The following is a 12,561-nucleotide window of genomic DNA, read 5'->3' on the forward strand; positions in this document are numbered from 1 at the left end:
CATCTCTCATGTTTTTTCTCACGAGGGCATTAATTCCATCCATTTACCCTCATGATCTAATTACTTCTAAGCTCTCCTTCCTCCTAATACCATCACATTGAAGGTTAGGATTCCAGTGTAAGAATACTGGGGGACACAAACATTAAGTCCCTAATAAACAAAATATTATTCATGATTTCATTTAAAACCTATATGTGCACATACACATTCACATAAAGAAACAAAAGTTAACAGTAATTGCCTCTGGTTCATGAGATTTTCATTAAAACAAGTTATAGGTGGGGCTGGGGATGTGGCTCAAGCGGTAGCGCGCTCGCCTGGCATGCGTGCGGCCCGGGTTCGATCCTCAGCAGCACCACATACCAACAGGGATGTTGTGTCCGCCGAGAACTAAGAAAAAATAAACAAATGTTAAAATTCTCTCTCTCTCTCTCTCTCTGTCCCCCCCTCCTCTCTCACTCTCTCTTTAAAAAAAAAAAAAAAAAAAAAAAAACAGACAGGAATCCTTAAAAAAAAAAAAAACAAGTTATAGGTAACAAGTTATACTAGAATAAGAATTTCATAGGAGAATTATTTGCTTACAAAATCATCAGAAGGGCTACAGAATTGGGCTTTTGATTGAGATTCCTGAAATGCCTTTCAGACCTGCCAAGTGGGCTCGTTCCTCTGCCATGATCCAGAAGCTGATTGTTGACTCCAAGAGCAGGTAAGCCCAGCTGAGATCTACACTGTCAAAGTAGTGACTTCACTAAGCCAAGAAACAGAACTATTATCTCTATAACCATAGCTACAGGAAAACCATCACCAACAGGACTGTGATTGACAGCAAAAACCAGAAGTACAGACAAGGCTTCTTTCATTTTCCAAATCTGTGTAGGTACATCTCTTGGTGGGAACTGGGATATACATGGAAACTGGGTTCAGGAAGCCTTCTAATTTTTAGATTCCTACTCTCCAAAATGTAAGAGGGAATGCGAATGGTATTGTCAACCAATAAGCCACGTTGGGCCCCAAAATTGATTTTAGTATCACCCTAACACTTTTTATGTTTTTTGAATTTTTCATCATTGAGCATGTATTTGTGATTAAGGAAAAAAAATTCTTTCAAGCTTTCAGTAATATTACACAGGTTTTATAACTATCATCTTTAATGCTATTTGCTTGACTCTTTGATTAAAAAGACTTTTCCATATTTTCTTTCTGCAAAATGGGACCAAATAGGGTTCCTCTGTTTTCATAAAGTTTGAAACTTTATAGATTTAAACATGTATAAGATGCAAGGAAAGAAATGCACATGTAAAAGGCAGATTCAACTCATGACATACAAAATGAGGATAAAGGGTCCAAATAAAGAGAACACAGCTGCTTTTCATCTGATGCCACAATGACACAGTTTACTCTATTGACCAACTGGCAACATGTCAAATAAAAATTCTCCCTCCATTACTTCTCTGTGAGGGCTGACAAAACTGTTTAGAAAGTGAATCTTATGGAGTCAGTCACATGAGATCATACCTGTCAAACAGCATATTTAATGTACTGATGCTTATGACACTGTCTACCAAAGGAGAGCAACTCAAATGTAAAAATAGGTCTATGCCTTTGGGGAATGCTGTTTTCTTCCCTGTGATATGTCTGCAGACTTATTTCCATCCAAAATGGCAATGGGGTTTGATTTTATTGCTTTCTATTCTGTATTTTTGAGATGTCTGCTGAGTGCCTGGAAATGTGTGATGTGGAACAGAAATTCAACTGGGTCTCTGGTTGTTTGCAAACTTATTTAAGATTTTTGTTGTTTAGAAAGATGAATTGAGACAGACACATTTTAATAAAAGTTTTAAAACTGGAAATAACTAAAAGCCATAGTAGATCTTTACCTAGAAAATAATTTTATGGCTGATTGCTCCTATATTAACAAGAATAAAAATTTCCAAGTCTGGAAAATTATTGAAAAACAAATACAAATCTCCATGGGTTCTACTCCAGAGAGTTTGATTTAGCAGATTAGATACATGAGCTATGACTCTGTATTTTCAAAAAAATCTCCTAAGATCCATCTGATAATCATTGAGTTGTTGGCAACTGAGAGCTAGAGAAATTAAAGAGAACCTATTATGAATAAAGATCATACAAGTGTCTTTTAATATCAACCACTGAGAAAAACTGAAAAACAATTTTATTGGCAATATGGAGAAAGAAAGAAATGACACCAACCACATATAAAATTTTCTCCCTAGTTTTCCTCCTGGGTGTATGTTACCCTCATAGGGGTTGTGATTGACTATGGATGCAATACTGAGGGACTTCTTTAACTGTGATCTGATGGCACTGGATGTCTACTGAGGCTCATGTCTGCAGGAAATGAAAGGTTGTGCCAATAACAAGTTTCTCTTCATGGCCAGAGCTCAGGACTCCTGCCCATCCCCTCTTAGCTATGTCTACTGAACCAAGTACGCACTTGTCTATGCCTGATTGATCCATCCTCCCAAGCTTGCCACATATTACTAGGAGATTAATTTTTATTTGTGCATTTACTTTCTGAGGCACTCACATAAGCACATAGTTTTGTTTTGTACTGGAGATTGAATTTAGGAGCACTTTACCAATGAGCAGCCACATCCTCAGCTATTTTTGTTATTTTAGCCCGAGGCAAGGTTTTGCTAAGTTGCTGAGAAGCTCACTAAATAGATGAGGCTGGCCTAGAACTTCTGATCTTCCTGCATCAGTCTCCTGAGGTGCTGGTATTACAGGCTTGTGCCATCATGCCCAGCTACGCACATACTTTTAACTGAGGGATGGGGGTGGCAATCATTCTGTTGATGTTAACCATTTCCCTTTCTCTAACAGCATTACTTTCATACTTAGTATTCTGAAAGTCTTCTGTCCAATAGAGGTGAGGAGAGACAAGAGGGTTCGAAGGGGAGAAAATCCCGCAGGACTACAAAAATATAAAATCATTTATTATCTTGTTTAAAATCCTTCATTGGCTCCTTACTACCTTTAAGGTAAAGCACAAATTTCTTAAACATGTGTTAGAAGGATATCAACATGGTGCCTACACCAGCAACAGACGTCTACATCATTCTCAACAACTAATCCCAAGACCCATCATTTTCTAGGGTCTTGGGATTAGTTGTTGAGATGGGAAAGTGAAGTTTATGACTAATGCTAGTTAGTACTTGTGGATATAAATGATGTGTGTCACTTCTAGGTAGAAGCTTATAAAAAGTATCCTGTTGTCTCTTCACTGCTAAGGTGACCAGGAAAGCCAGATGTCCCTGGTGTTGTTGCTGTGAGATGGTGAGTCTCCCTCATCCTCATGCCTCAGTGTTTGTGTTAATCAGAGACCCCACCACAGCCAACTTGTCTTCAATTTACATTGGGTATGCATCTTGAGTGACAGATGAACCATCACTCTGCCAAATCACAGTTACCCTGGTGTTTGCTTGTGACTGGAAGATAACCTAGACAGTCCTGGCTGATAGGCAGAACTTGCCTATCATTCTCACTTCATCCTTCTGCTGCTTTCCTCCTACACGTGATGCTGTAGTCAGATGGAACCTCAGGTTCCTTGAACACGCCCACTTCTGATCCTTTCCACATGCTTTTCTCTTTTTTAGGTTGCTTTCCCACCTCTTATTCTTTGGTCTAATTGCATATTTGTTATCTTCCTTTTCTCAGTCTGGACATCATTTTCTCCAAGAAACTTATTTTGATCTTCTGAATTCTCATTAATGCCCTTTCTATAAAACTTGAGCATATTCTGTACTTAGGACACCACACAGAACCCCACTTATTAATCCTTGCATTCCCCTGAACTGTGAACAAGCATGGACAGGCATCATATCTGTGTTGGTCAACATTAATTCCTAACAGGAAAACTAGTACTAGCATCAGGTAAATTCTCAACAGAGATTTCTCAAAATGAGGATTGAATGAACAGATTCCCCAACACTCTCTGGAGAGCTGGGTCAAAAGGCAGAGTGAGCCAGGAACGGTGATGCATGCCTGTATTCCCAGCAGCTCAGGAGGCTGAGGCAGGAGAATCGAGAGTTCAAAGCCAGCCTTAGCAATGGGCGAGGTGCTAAGCAACTCAGTGAGACCCCGTCTCTAAGTAAAATACAAAATAGGGCTGGGGATGTGGCTCAGTAGTTGAATATCTCTGAGTTAAATCCCCCATAACAACAACAACAACAACAACAACAACAACAACAACAACACAATGGAGAGTGAATGAGGGAAGCAGCTTAGACAACGGAAAGATGTTGAAAATTTGTATTCATGACATGCAGATGATGGTTATCAGTTGCCACTCTACTGTCCAGTTCATTGTTGGGCCTCTTACACCCTCCCATGTTGCTCTTTCTCCCTGTTGGCTTACCACAATTTGCAAAAGATTTATTAGAGACTATTGCCAAAGACTGAGAAATCCAACTGGTTTCTGAATACTAAGTGGCAAATGTTTACTATATGTGAGATGAAGACAGGGTGTTCCTCTAGCAATATTTTGCTTCTGAGTTTGAGGAAAATTAATTTAAAACTAATTTTAGATATAAATTATGTCAAAGAGAACCAGTGCATTTCTGTCAGCTTCTTTTTTGAAATATCATTTGCACCAAAAGTAATTTTTTAAATATGAGAGCAGTGTGTTATAGATTTGAAAGACAGAAAGAGGGCACTCTGCATAGTATATTTTTCTTTTGTTCTGGGTTTGACAATTCAGGAATAACATTTCCCTCAACTGATATTTGGATAAAAATAGTGGCCATTTGCAAATATATACCATTGTGAAAATGCCCTCTGTATGTCTGAAGGAAAGTTATTCAGCTCAAAATCTTATTCCAGCTAGCAGTGGGATTCAAATGCTAAAAGCAGATGGTTTTTAAAAAACCAAATAAAATACATTTCTCGACTTTCTCACACGTGTTAAGCCTATTCTCTAATGGTTCCTTTCTTATATTTAAAATTCTACTGGGCTCAAGTAACCAGATAATTGGAAAAATAATTAAAGAGAAATGCAATAGATGAACATCTTCTAGAAGCTCAGAAAAGGCTGAGCATATCCATTGGCATTTGTTTGAGTCTATTAGAGAGCTATAGTGCAGAATATTGAATTCTAGTATTGCAATTTTTCTAGATGTCAGTATTAGTTGCCAGAGGGCTTGCTCTTCATCACGATAATTTTCATCCTTTATAAGCTTGACCCGAATAAATAGAAAGTATTGATTACGAAAAGTGACAGTGTGGAATGATTTTGATTTTTCTTAGGTTTCAGATATACTCCTGAGTGTTTATCTGTTTTGCTTTCTGCTGAGAGACCCAGGGAGTCTCTTGAGAAATGCTCTCTGGCCTTCCCTTAATAATAAGCCCTTTGGGGGGGGGGTGGAAAAGAAAGAAATGGTGTTGTCTCTGCCTTTGAAGAGTATATGAGTATATGTGTGCTTAGAGAGACAAATCCCACAAAATTCAAGCACAATTAGAAAGCAGCAAGAGAGCATGGGCAGAACAATCTGGGAAGATCTATGGAGAAAAAGAATCATAATGCAGTGTTTTAGAACATGCGATCTGGACAATTTGGGTTTGAATATTGTCATTGCTATTTCTATTTAATGTATAACTTTAGCAAAGTTACTTAAGCTTAGGCAAAATGGGGATAATATGATGTTCACTTCATTTGATTCTGTGGATTAAGGTAATACATAGAAAATGATATTATAATAGGTAGAACATAGACATGCTGAAAGAGTTACTGGTTATTAATGCCAGAGGTGATACTTTTAATCAAGGAACTACCTCACTTAGAAGAGGTAATTTCCAACCCACTTTCTAACATGTTAGCTTTCTTTCTTGTTTTCTTAATTCATCCCCAAACTTAGCATTTTCTAGAGCTTTAAAAATGTTTTTCCAAGTTGATTAATAATAAAAACAGCAATATTTTTAATTAAAATAATATACTAAACAAAAGTCCCCTGCCTTAAATGCATAATATTGCCAACAATTTATGAAGTAGGTACTACATACAGACTACAGTTATAGAAATGAGTGTTTAGAGATGAGTGTTTGCATATTTTGTTTCATGTATCAGCCTTGGGAATCTGGATAAAAATATTTGCATTATGATACATGTTTTCTTATAATTTCAGTGCAAACTAGTAGTAATACTTGCCAAAAATTCTAATAATGCAATATAATAATATCATAGCTAATGCAAGTACAGCTGTTGCCAAGCACTCTTCTAATATGTGTGTTCATTTAATATAATTGTGGAAAGTCTTTATTAGAGGACAACCAAAAATGCATCCTTTTGGTCATTCCACAGTTCTTAAACTCTGGCCTCATTCAACTCAACTGAAAAAAATTCCAAAACTCCTTAAATACTGGTATTTTTATCCCTTCGTCACTATTAAGGTTAAAAAAAAAAAGGAAAAATAATTATTGTTTTTTGATAACGTGTTTTCCTATTGCCCCCAGAAAATCTTCACTGGCACCAAGAACAATAATAGAGCCTTTTAACCTAGGCAGAGCTCCCACGATAATAAAGAAATATTTGTGCCAAAATGTCATGTTGTCTTTCTTGAGAGATCAGGTTTTCCTAACATTTTTATTATCAGCAACTTTTCTTTCCATCATTTCCAGTCACAGTTTCCTTTTATTATATGTTTGACAGCAATATTTCTTTAAATAAGAGATTGTTAAGCCAAGAAGAAAGACATATAATACAGCAGCCATGTAAAGACTTTGTCTTCAGAGATACCATGGTACATAAAATAATGGAAAGGGGCCCTGAGCCAAGGATTGCAGGCAACCTCCAAGGATAAGGAGGAGGATTTTCCTCTAGAGCTTCTCTGTGGATCCACTTTGAACTTATGATTTCCAGAATTGTAAGATAATGAAGTTTTGTTGTTTTAAACTACTAAACTTATGTTAATTTGTGATTGTAACAATAAAAACTCATATAGATACTAAATGGGAGAATCATAACTTGTTTGAATATAATCTTTAAATTTGGATATTCTCACTAACATGTGTTCATAATAAGATGCATACTTTCTCGATTTTAACATCTTGGAATTTGGGATGCAAATTGTTATTAATGCCAGAGATGATACTTTTGATACAAAAAAAAACACATCTTTTTACCTTCATGAGTTACATGCACTTTATTCCTAAAGTGACTTCCTATAATTGCTGCTGGCCAGGGGGCAAAAGTGCTGTGTGGTGTCACCGTGCTCCTTTGGGCACTGAAAACTTGTAGAATGTCAACTATTTGAGAGAAAATGTCATAAAAAATAGTGGCACTCTATTAAAACAATTTTGTTGCTGAGGATGGTAACTCAGTGGTAGAGTATTAGACCAGTAAACACAAGGATCTGGGTCCTGGGTTCCATACCGAGCACTGCCAAAAAAAAAAAAAAAAAAAAAATTGAAAAAGGTTCTGAAATAATTGCATAATTTCTGAAAAAAAAAAACCAATAAAAAGGATTTCCATATAAGCTTTGGATTCTGCAAAGATTTAGATTTTGCCGCTACACACACACACACACACACACACACACACATAATACTTCAGTATGTATATATATATATCATAAACACAAGGTAATTCTCATTTTTAATTACAGAATAAATGTCAACATAAGTAAATTAGCATTGACCACATATTCTAATTTAAAATATTCCAATTTTGTCAATTGTTTTTTTGATACCCTTTATAGTAAAAAATCAAATTGTGTTAAGTGCAGGTACAAATATCTTAAAATGAATTCCATCATTATATATAATGATAATGCACCAATAAAAATTAATTAAAAATAAGTGATAATTCTGGTACAAATCCAAACTAGGATCACAGGCTGTAGTCATTTTATTATCTCAAATCTTCTTTAATCTGAACAATTCTTAATTTTAGTTATTTCAGGCCAATTATTTGGCAAAATATACCTTAATTTGAGTTACTTTTCATATTTCTTCACAAGTAGATTCAGGTTATACTTTTTAGAGAGGTGTAGTGGGCAGGAAAATCCCATATGCCTCTTCAGTGTAGCATATTGAAAGTTGCCTTATGTGTTTGTTTTCTTACTGATATTAACTTTGATCACTGGGTTAAGGTGATGTTCCAGGTTTCCTCCTCTGTTATTACTCTTCTCATGGTAATTAAGACACATCATGTAGGGAGAAATTTGGAGCTCATTTTCTCATCATGGTTTCTCAATAGAGCCCTTTTAGACTAGGAACAAAATGGTTGTGGAGAGGAGGTATGAGAAGTGGTGCATCACCTAACCCAAGTTACAAACATGACACTTTTGAAATGGGAGCTAAAGGTAATCCAGCCAGCTTTACCCAGTCCAAAGAGTACAGAGCACTGTGCTAAGGGCATTTGGTTCTTTGGTGGATTCTTTTATAAAATGCTGTGCAATCAGTGCAGTTGATGGAAAAGGGTGACATGGTATCAGGATGAGGATGTTGCTGATCAGTCCTAATCATTTCATTCTTTACAGTCTTTAAATTGTATTCTTATAATTTGCTTAGGGAGTAAATACCAAATTTACTCTCTAAATTGTATTCTTATACTTCCTAAAAGAAACTCAGATAAAAATAATTTGTATTGTGCTATCAGCATGATTAAATCTTAGTAAGAATTTGTGAAGTAGGAGCAATTGTTTACCATTTTCACCTTCAATTTAGAAAATCCCTTTGGCATCATTTAGTCATTGTCTTTGCCTTTCTTCCAATCCCTCACCTCCCCACACTTAGGATACAGCTGCTCTTAGGAGGGGAAAATGACCTGATCAGCTTATTTAAACTGAATAAATAAAGACAGTGCAATCTTTTAGTATTCTCTCTTTGTGTGTTGAGAGTTCTGGGTCAGCTTGACCAAAGACATGAAGCCGAACAACACTTTCATACATTTTGGTTCTCAGTGAGTTTTTTTTTTTTTTTTTTTAAAAAAAGCTGAGAAGACTTTTCTGATTTAGCATGTAGTCAGCTGTCTGCTCTGCTGAGACTAAGAACTGTCTACCTGGGTCTCCCGGACAGAGCAGTACTAGAGGAATTTGTTTTATTCATGTTTCTCTTTTGCATGATAAATGTAACAAATTATGTGGTCACAAAATCATCTTTTTACCCTCATGAGTAACATGCACTTTATTCCTAAAGTCAACAACTCAAGAAGATACAGACTGGAGAATATACTCTGTGGACATCAGTAATAATAAACATAGATTAGAGTAAAAGTCTTTATCATAAAAAAAGATTTAAGAATACTGTTTTCACTTTGCAAAAAAAGAATTAAAGAAGAAAATGTTGGGTACTTTAAAAATACAAACCAAGAATAAGCAGTTCCTTAAAGCGATGACTCTGGGCCAGTATATTTCTCTTGTTAATCACCCTGGAACCAAGAAATTTCATTGTCCGATTCCAAGAATTTAAAAAGCTCAGAAGTCAATAGGATTGGACTATAGCAATATAAATCATTCTTTATTTGATGAATATAACTTTACACTAATAAAACATGTATTGCTTTGATGGTTGGTTCTTATTTACAGGTAAATGAAGAAAAATGTCGGGCGTGGTAACTGAGGACTGTAATCTCAAGGACCCAGAGGCCGAGACAGGAGGATCTTAAGTTTGAGACCTGCCTCAGTATTTTGGTGAGACCCTCAGCAATGTGGTGAGACCCTCAGCAACGTAGTGAGACCCTGTCTCAAAATAAAAAATTAAAAGGACTGGGATGTTCAGTGGTAAAGCACTCCTGGATTCAATCCACAGAATTACTTTCTTACTTTCTTCCTTTTTGGTTTTTAAGTTCTCAGGAGGTACAGCAGAAAAATCAACTCCAGATGGCCATATGGCTCTAAAGGAGATTGCATTTATTTTAAAATTTGTGCCCTATTTCTTAAAAAAATAAGGTGTCTCAAAGTCTAAAGTCATTTCCAGAGTAGAGACTTTTATTTGTTCTGAATATATTTATTCTCCCTTTGGGGGAAGTGCCATTCCCATTGGTTTATAAGGCAAATCTCTAGGTTCAGTGGTTTATTTGGTCCTAGCATGATTGGATTCTGACTTTAATCGGTTGACAGGAACCCATCTCAGTCCTGTCTCACAATTTCTAGATAATAAAAATTATTGATAGAATATCCAGGATATGTTCTAGATTTCCCTTTAATTTCTTAAGTAAGTCTGGAGAGAGATGGTCTTGCTTTTAGTATGTGCTCATTAGTAGTTATCAACTTACATTGTTGAAAGGGAACAACACTATTAGCAGAGATGAGAATGAACCAACACTTTTGAGAAACTAGTATATACTAGGTTTTCTGCTCTGACAGAATCTATTTATTTGCCTTATGTTTTATTTTTCACATATGTGTAAAAACTGTGAATGATTAAACTTTATGTCTTGGGCTGGGGATAGAGCTTAGTTGGTAGAAGAAGCTTGCTTTGCATTCACAAAGCTCTGGGTTAAATTCCCAGCAACACACACACACACACACACACACACACACACACACACACACACACATTCTATGTCTCACAGGCAGGGCCAGCTACCTAATTTGCAGAGACCCTATAATTTCCAGGGACCAGTATAAGATGAAAACACAAGATCCATGTTCCAACAGCAGAAAAAAAATGCTTTCCCTTTTTTTCTAAGTTTTTTTTTTTTTTTGCTTTATATGTCATAGTGTCTTTTGCTATTTAATATCATTGTGCCCCTGGCATGAGTTACTTGTAGGGCAAGCGCAGCCCCTTACTGGAACCATGGCCCTATCCTGAGAGTTGGTAAACAGGATGCTTATAACTGACCCCTTCTTCTTGGTACCATTCCCAGACCCCTGATGGGGGTGAAGAGCAGCAGCAGTTGCTGGAGGGTGGGAAGAGCATCCTCATGCTGGGGAGGTAGGTAGTAAGACCATGTGAGCCAAGGCTCTAGACCTCCAATATCTACTTCATTGTCCCATAAGACTTCCCAAACAAAACTCAGATTCAGAGAGAAAATGCTTAGGAATTTTAAGACAATGGCTACAAAACACTACACTCCAACCATAAAGCCCATCTGAGTGTGGAACCCTGTCTGACTGCACTGTTGCATGGATCTGCTCACAAGGACTCTTGAAGTAGGTTTTGTTATCCTTGCTTTATAAATAGAGAAGTAAAACTGAACGTCATACCTAATAAATGACAGAACTGGAAATTAAACCTGGATTGATTTGACCTCTATCCTAGCACTTTGGTACGAAGCCCAGCACATCTTGTTGGTTACTTTCTTCAGGGCATGGGCCCCAGTAAGCTCTGACTTTGCAATGTGATTTCCTACTTGAGGTAAATGTCATCTAGGTTTAACAGCATAAATGTCTTTGTAATAAGCTGAAATAATTGCATTTCTATTACCCAAAAGATAATATCTCTAAATCTCCATGTTGTAAATGTACCTGGAAATACAATGGGACTTTGGTTTCTTTTTCTTGAATGATTTTTGACTCTGTTCTGTTAAGACAGTATGCTTCTGAATATGTTGTCTAACAGTTTTCCTGGACATTTCCTAGAGAACTTTCAGTTCTTTATGGCATTGGCTCTTCACCTACCTGCACATTGAAATCAGCTAGGAAACTTAAGATAATGCACTTTGCGTATTAACAAGAATTTCTTGGGGTTAGCACTGGGCATTGGTGCTTAGAAGCCTTTCCAAGTGATTCTAATTCATGAACAGGGCTGAGAATCACAGCTTTGCCAGTGATTTTGAGAAGATTGACATGGACCATATTATCTTACTAAAGGTACTGTTCAGTATTACAATAAATTTCAATCTACTTAATATCATTGGCAACTAATATTTAATATTTACAATTATACTTGATACAGATATCACAAATCTATAAATATTTTTTCCATATATATTAGTCATAATGAATATCTACTTATATTAAAAAAATAGAATATACATGTGCAGTCACAGCACTTATTCCATCTGTAGGTCATGCTTCATATTTGGTAGAATACTTATAGGAACTCTCTGGGTCAGGCTGTCCAAGATGTGTATAAAGATAGTCATCATAAAATAGTATATGTGAACTGAGCCTCCCTTCCTTGTTATGATTTAAAGACACACCACCTTCACTCTTTATAAAGACAAATATGAGTAACACCAATTGAAGGAATATTTCTGAATTTCCCATAAGTATAACTGAAGACTGTGCTCGTAGTGTTACTATTCAGATGTGGCCTACTTGGGACAAATTGATGGCTTTCAGTTAATTCTCCTTTGGCACAAAGGAAGAGAGGGAATGCTGATTGATTGCAAGTTTAAATAATTGCTCTTTAAAAAAATATTTATTTTGCAATCACAATATTTCAGGCTTGCTTTTTACTTCAAAAAACATGCAGTAAGCAAAAAAGAAGAGGTCTTTGCCTTCATGGGTTTAATTTTCAGTAGGAAGAAAGAGACAACAAGCAAAATGAGTTAAAAATATTAGAGAGTGTTAGGTGTTTTGGAGAAAAAGAATGCAAAGAAGGAGAATAAAGATAGTTGAGGTGGTAAGAGGTTCATCTTAAGTGGAGTTACCA

The 12,561-nt window shown here is 36.3% G+C and overlaps 1 protein-coding gene across 1 annotated transcript in view; it reads left to right on the forward strand.

Annotated features, from left to right (window-relative positions):
* The first annotated feature begins 632 nt into the window (after positions 1-632).
* Positions 633-12,561, forward strand: part of Lgsn (lengsin, lens protein with glutamine synthetase domain) — a 72,708-nt gene continuing 60,779 nt past the window's right edge. The window contains exon 1 of the mRNA XM_078018518.1: positions 633-706. Within this exon, the coding sequence (XP_077874644.1) occupies positions 633-706 (74 nt within the window). The remainder of the gene's footprint in view (positions 707-12,561) is intronic.

Source organism: Ictidomys tridecemlineatus, chromosome 8 (assembly GCF_052094955.1).
Source record: "Ictidomys tridecemlineatus isolate mIctTri1 chromosome 8, mIctTri1.hap1, whole genome shotgun sequence".
Classification (NCBI taxonomy): Eukaryota; Metazoa; Chordata; class Mammalia; order Rodentia; family Sciuridae; genus Ictidomys; species Ictidomys tridecemlineatus.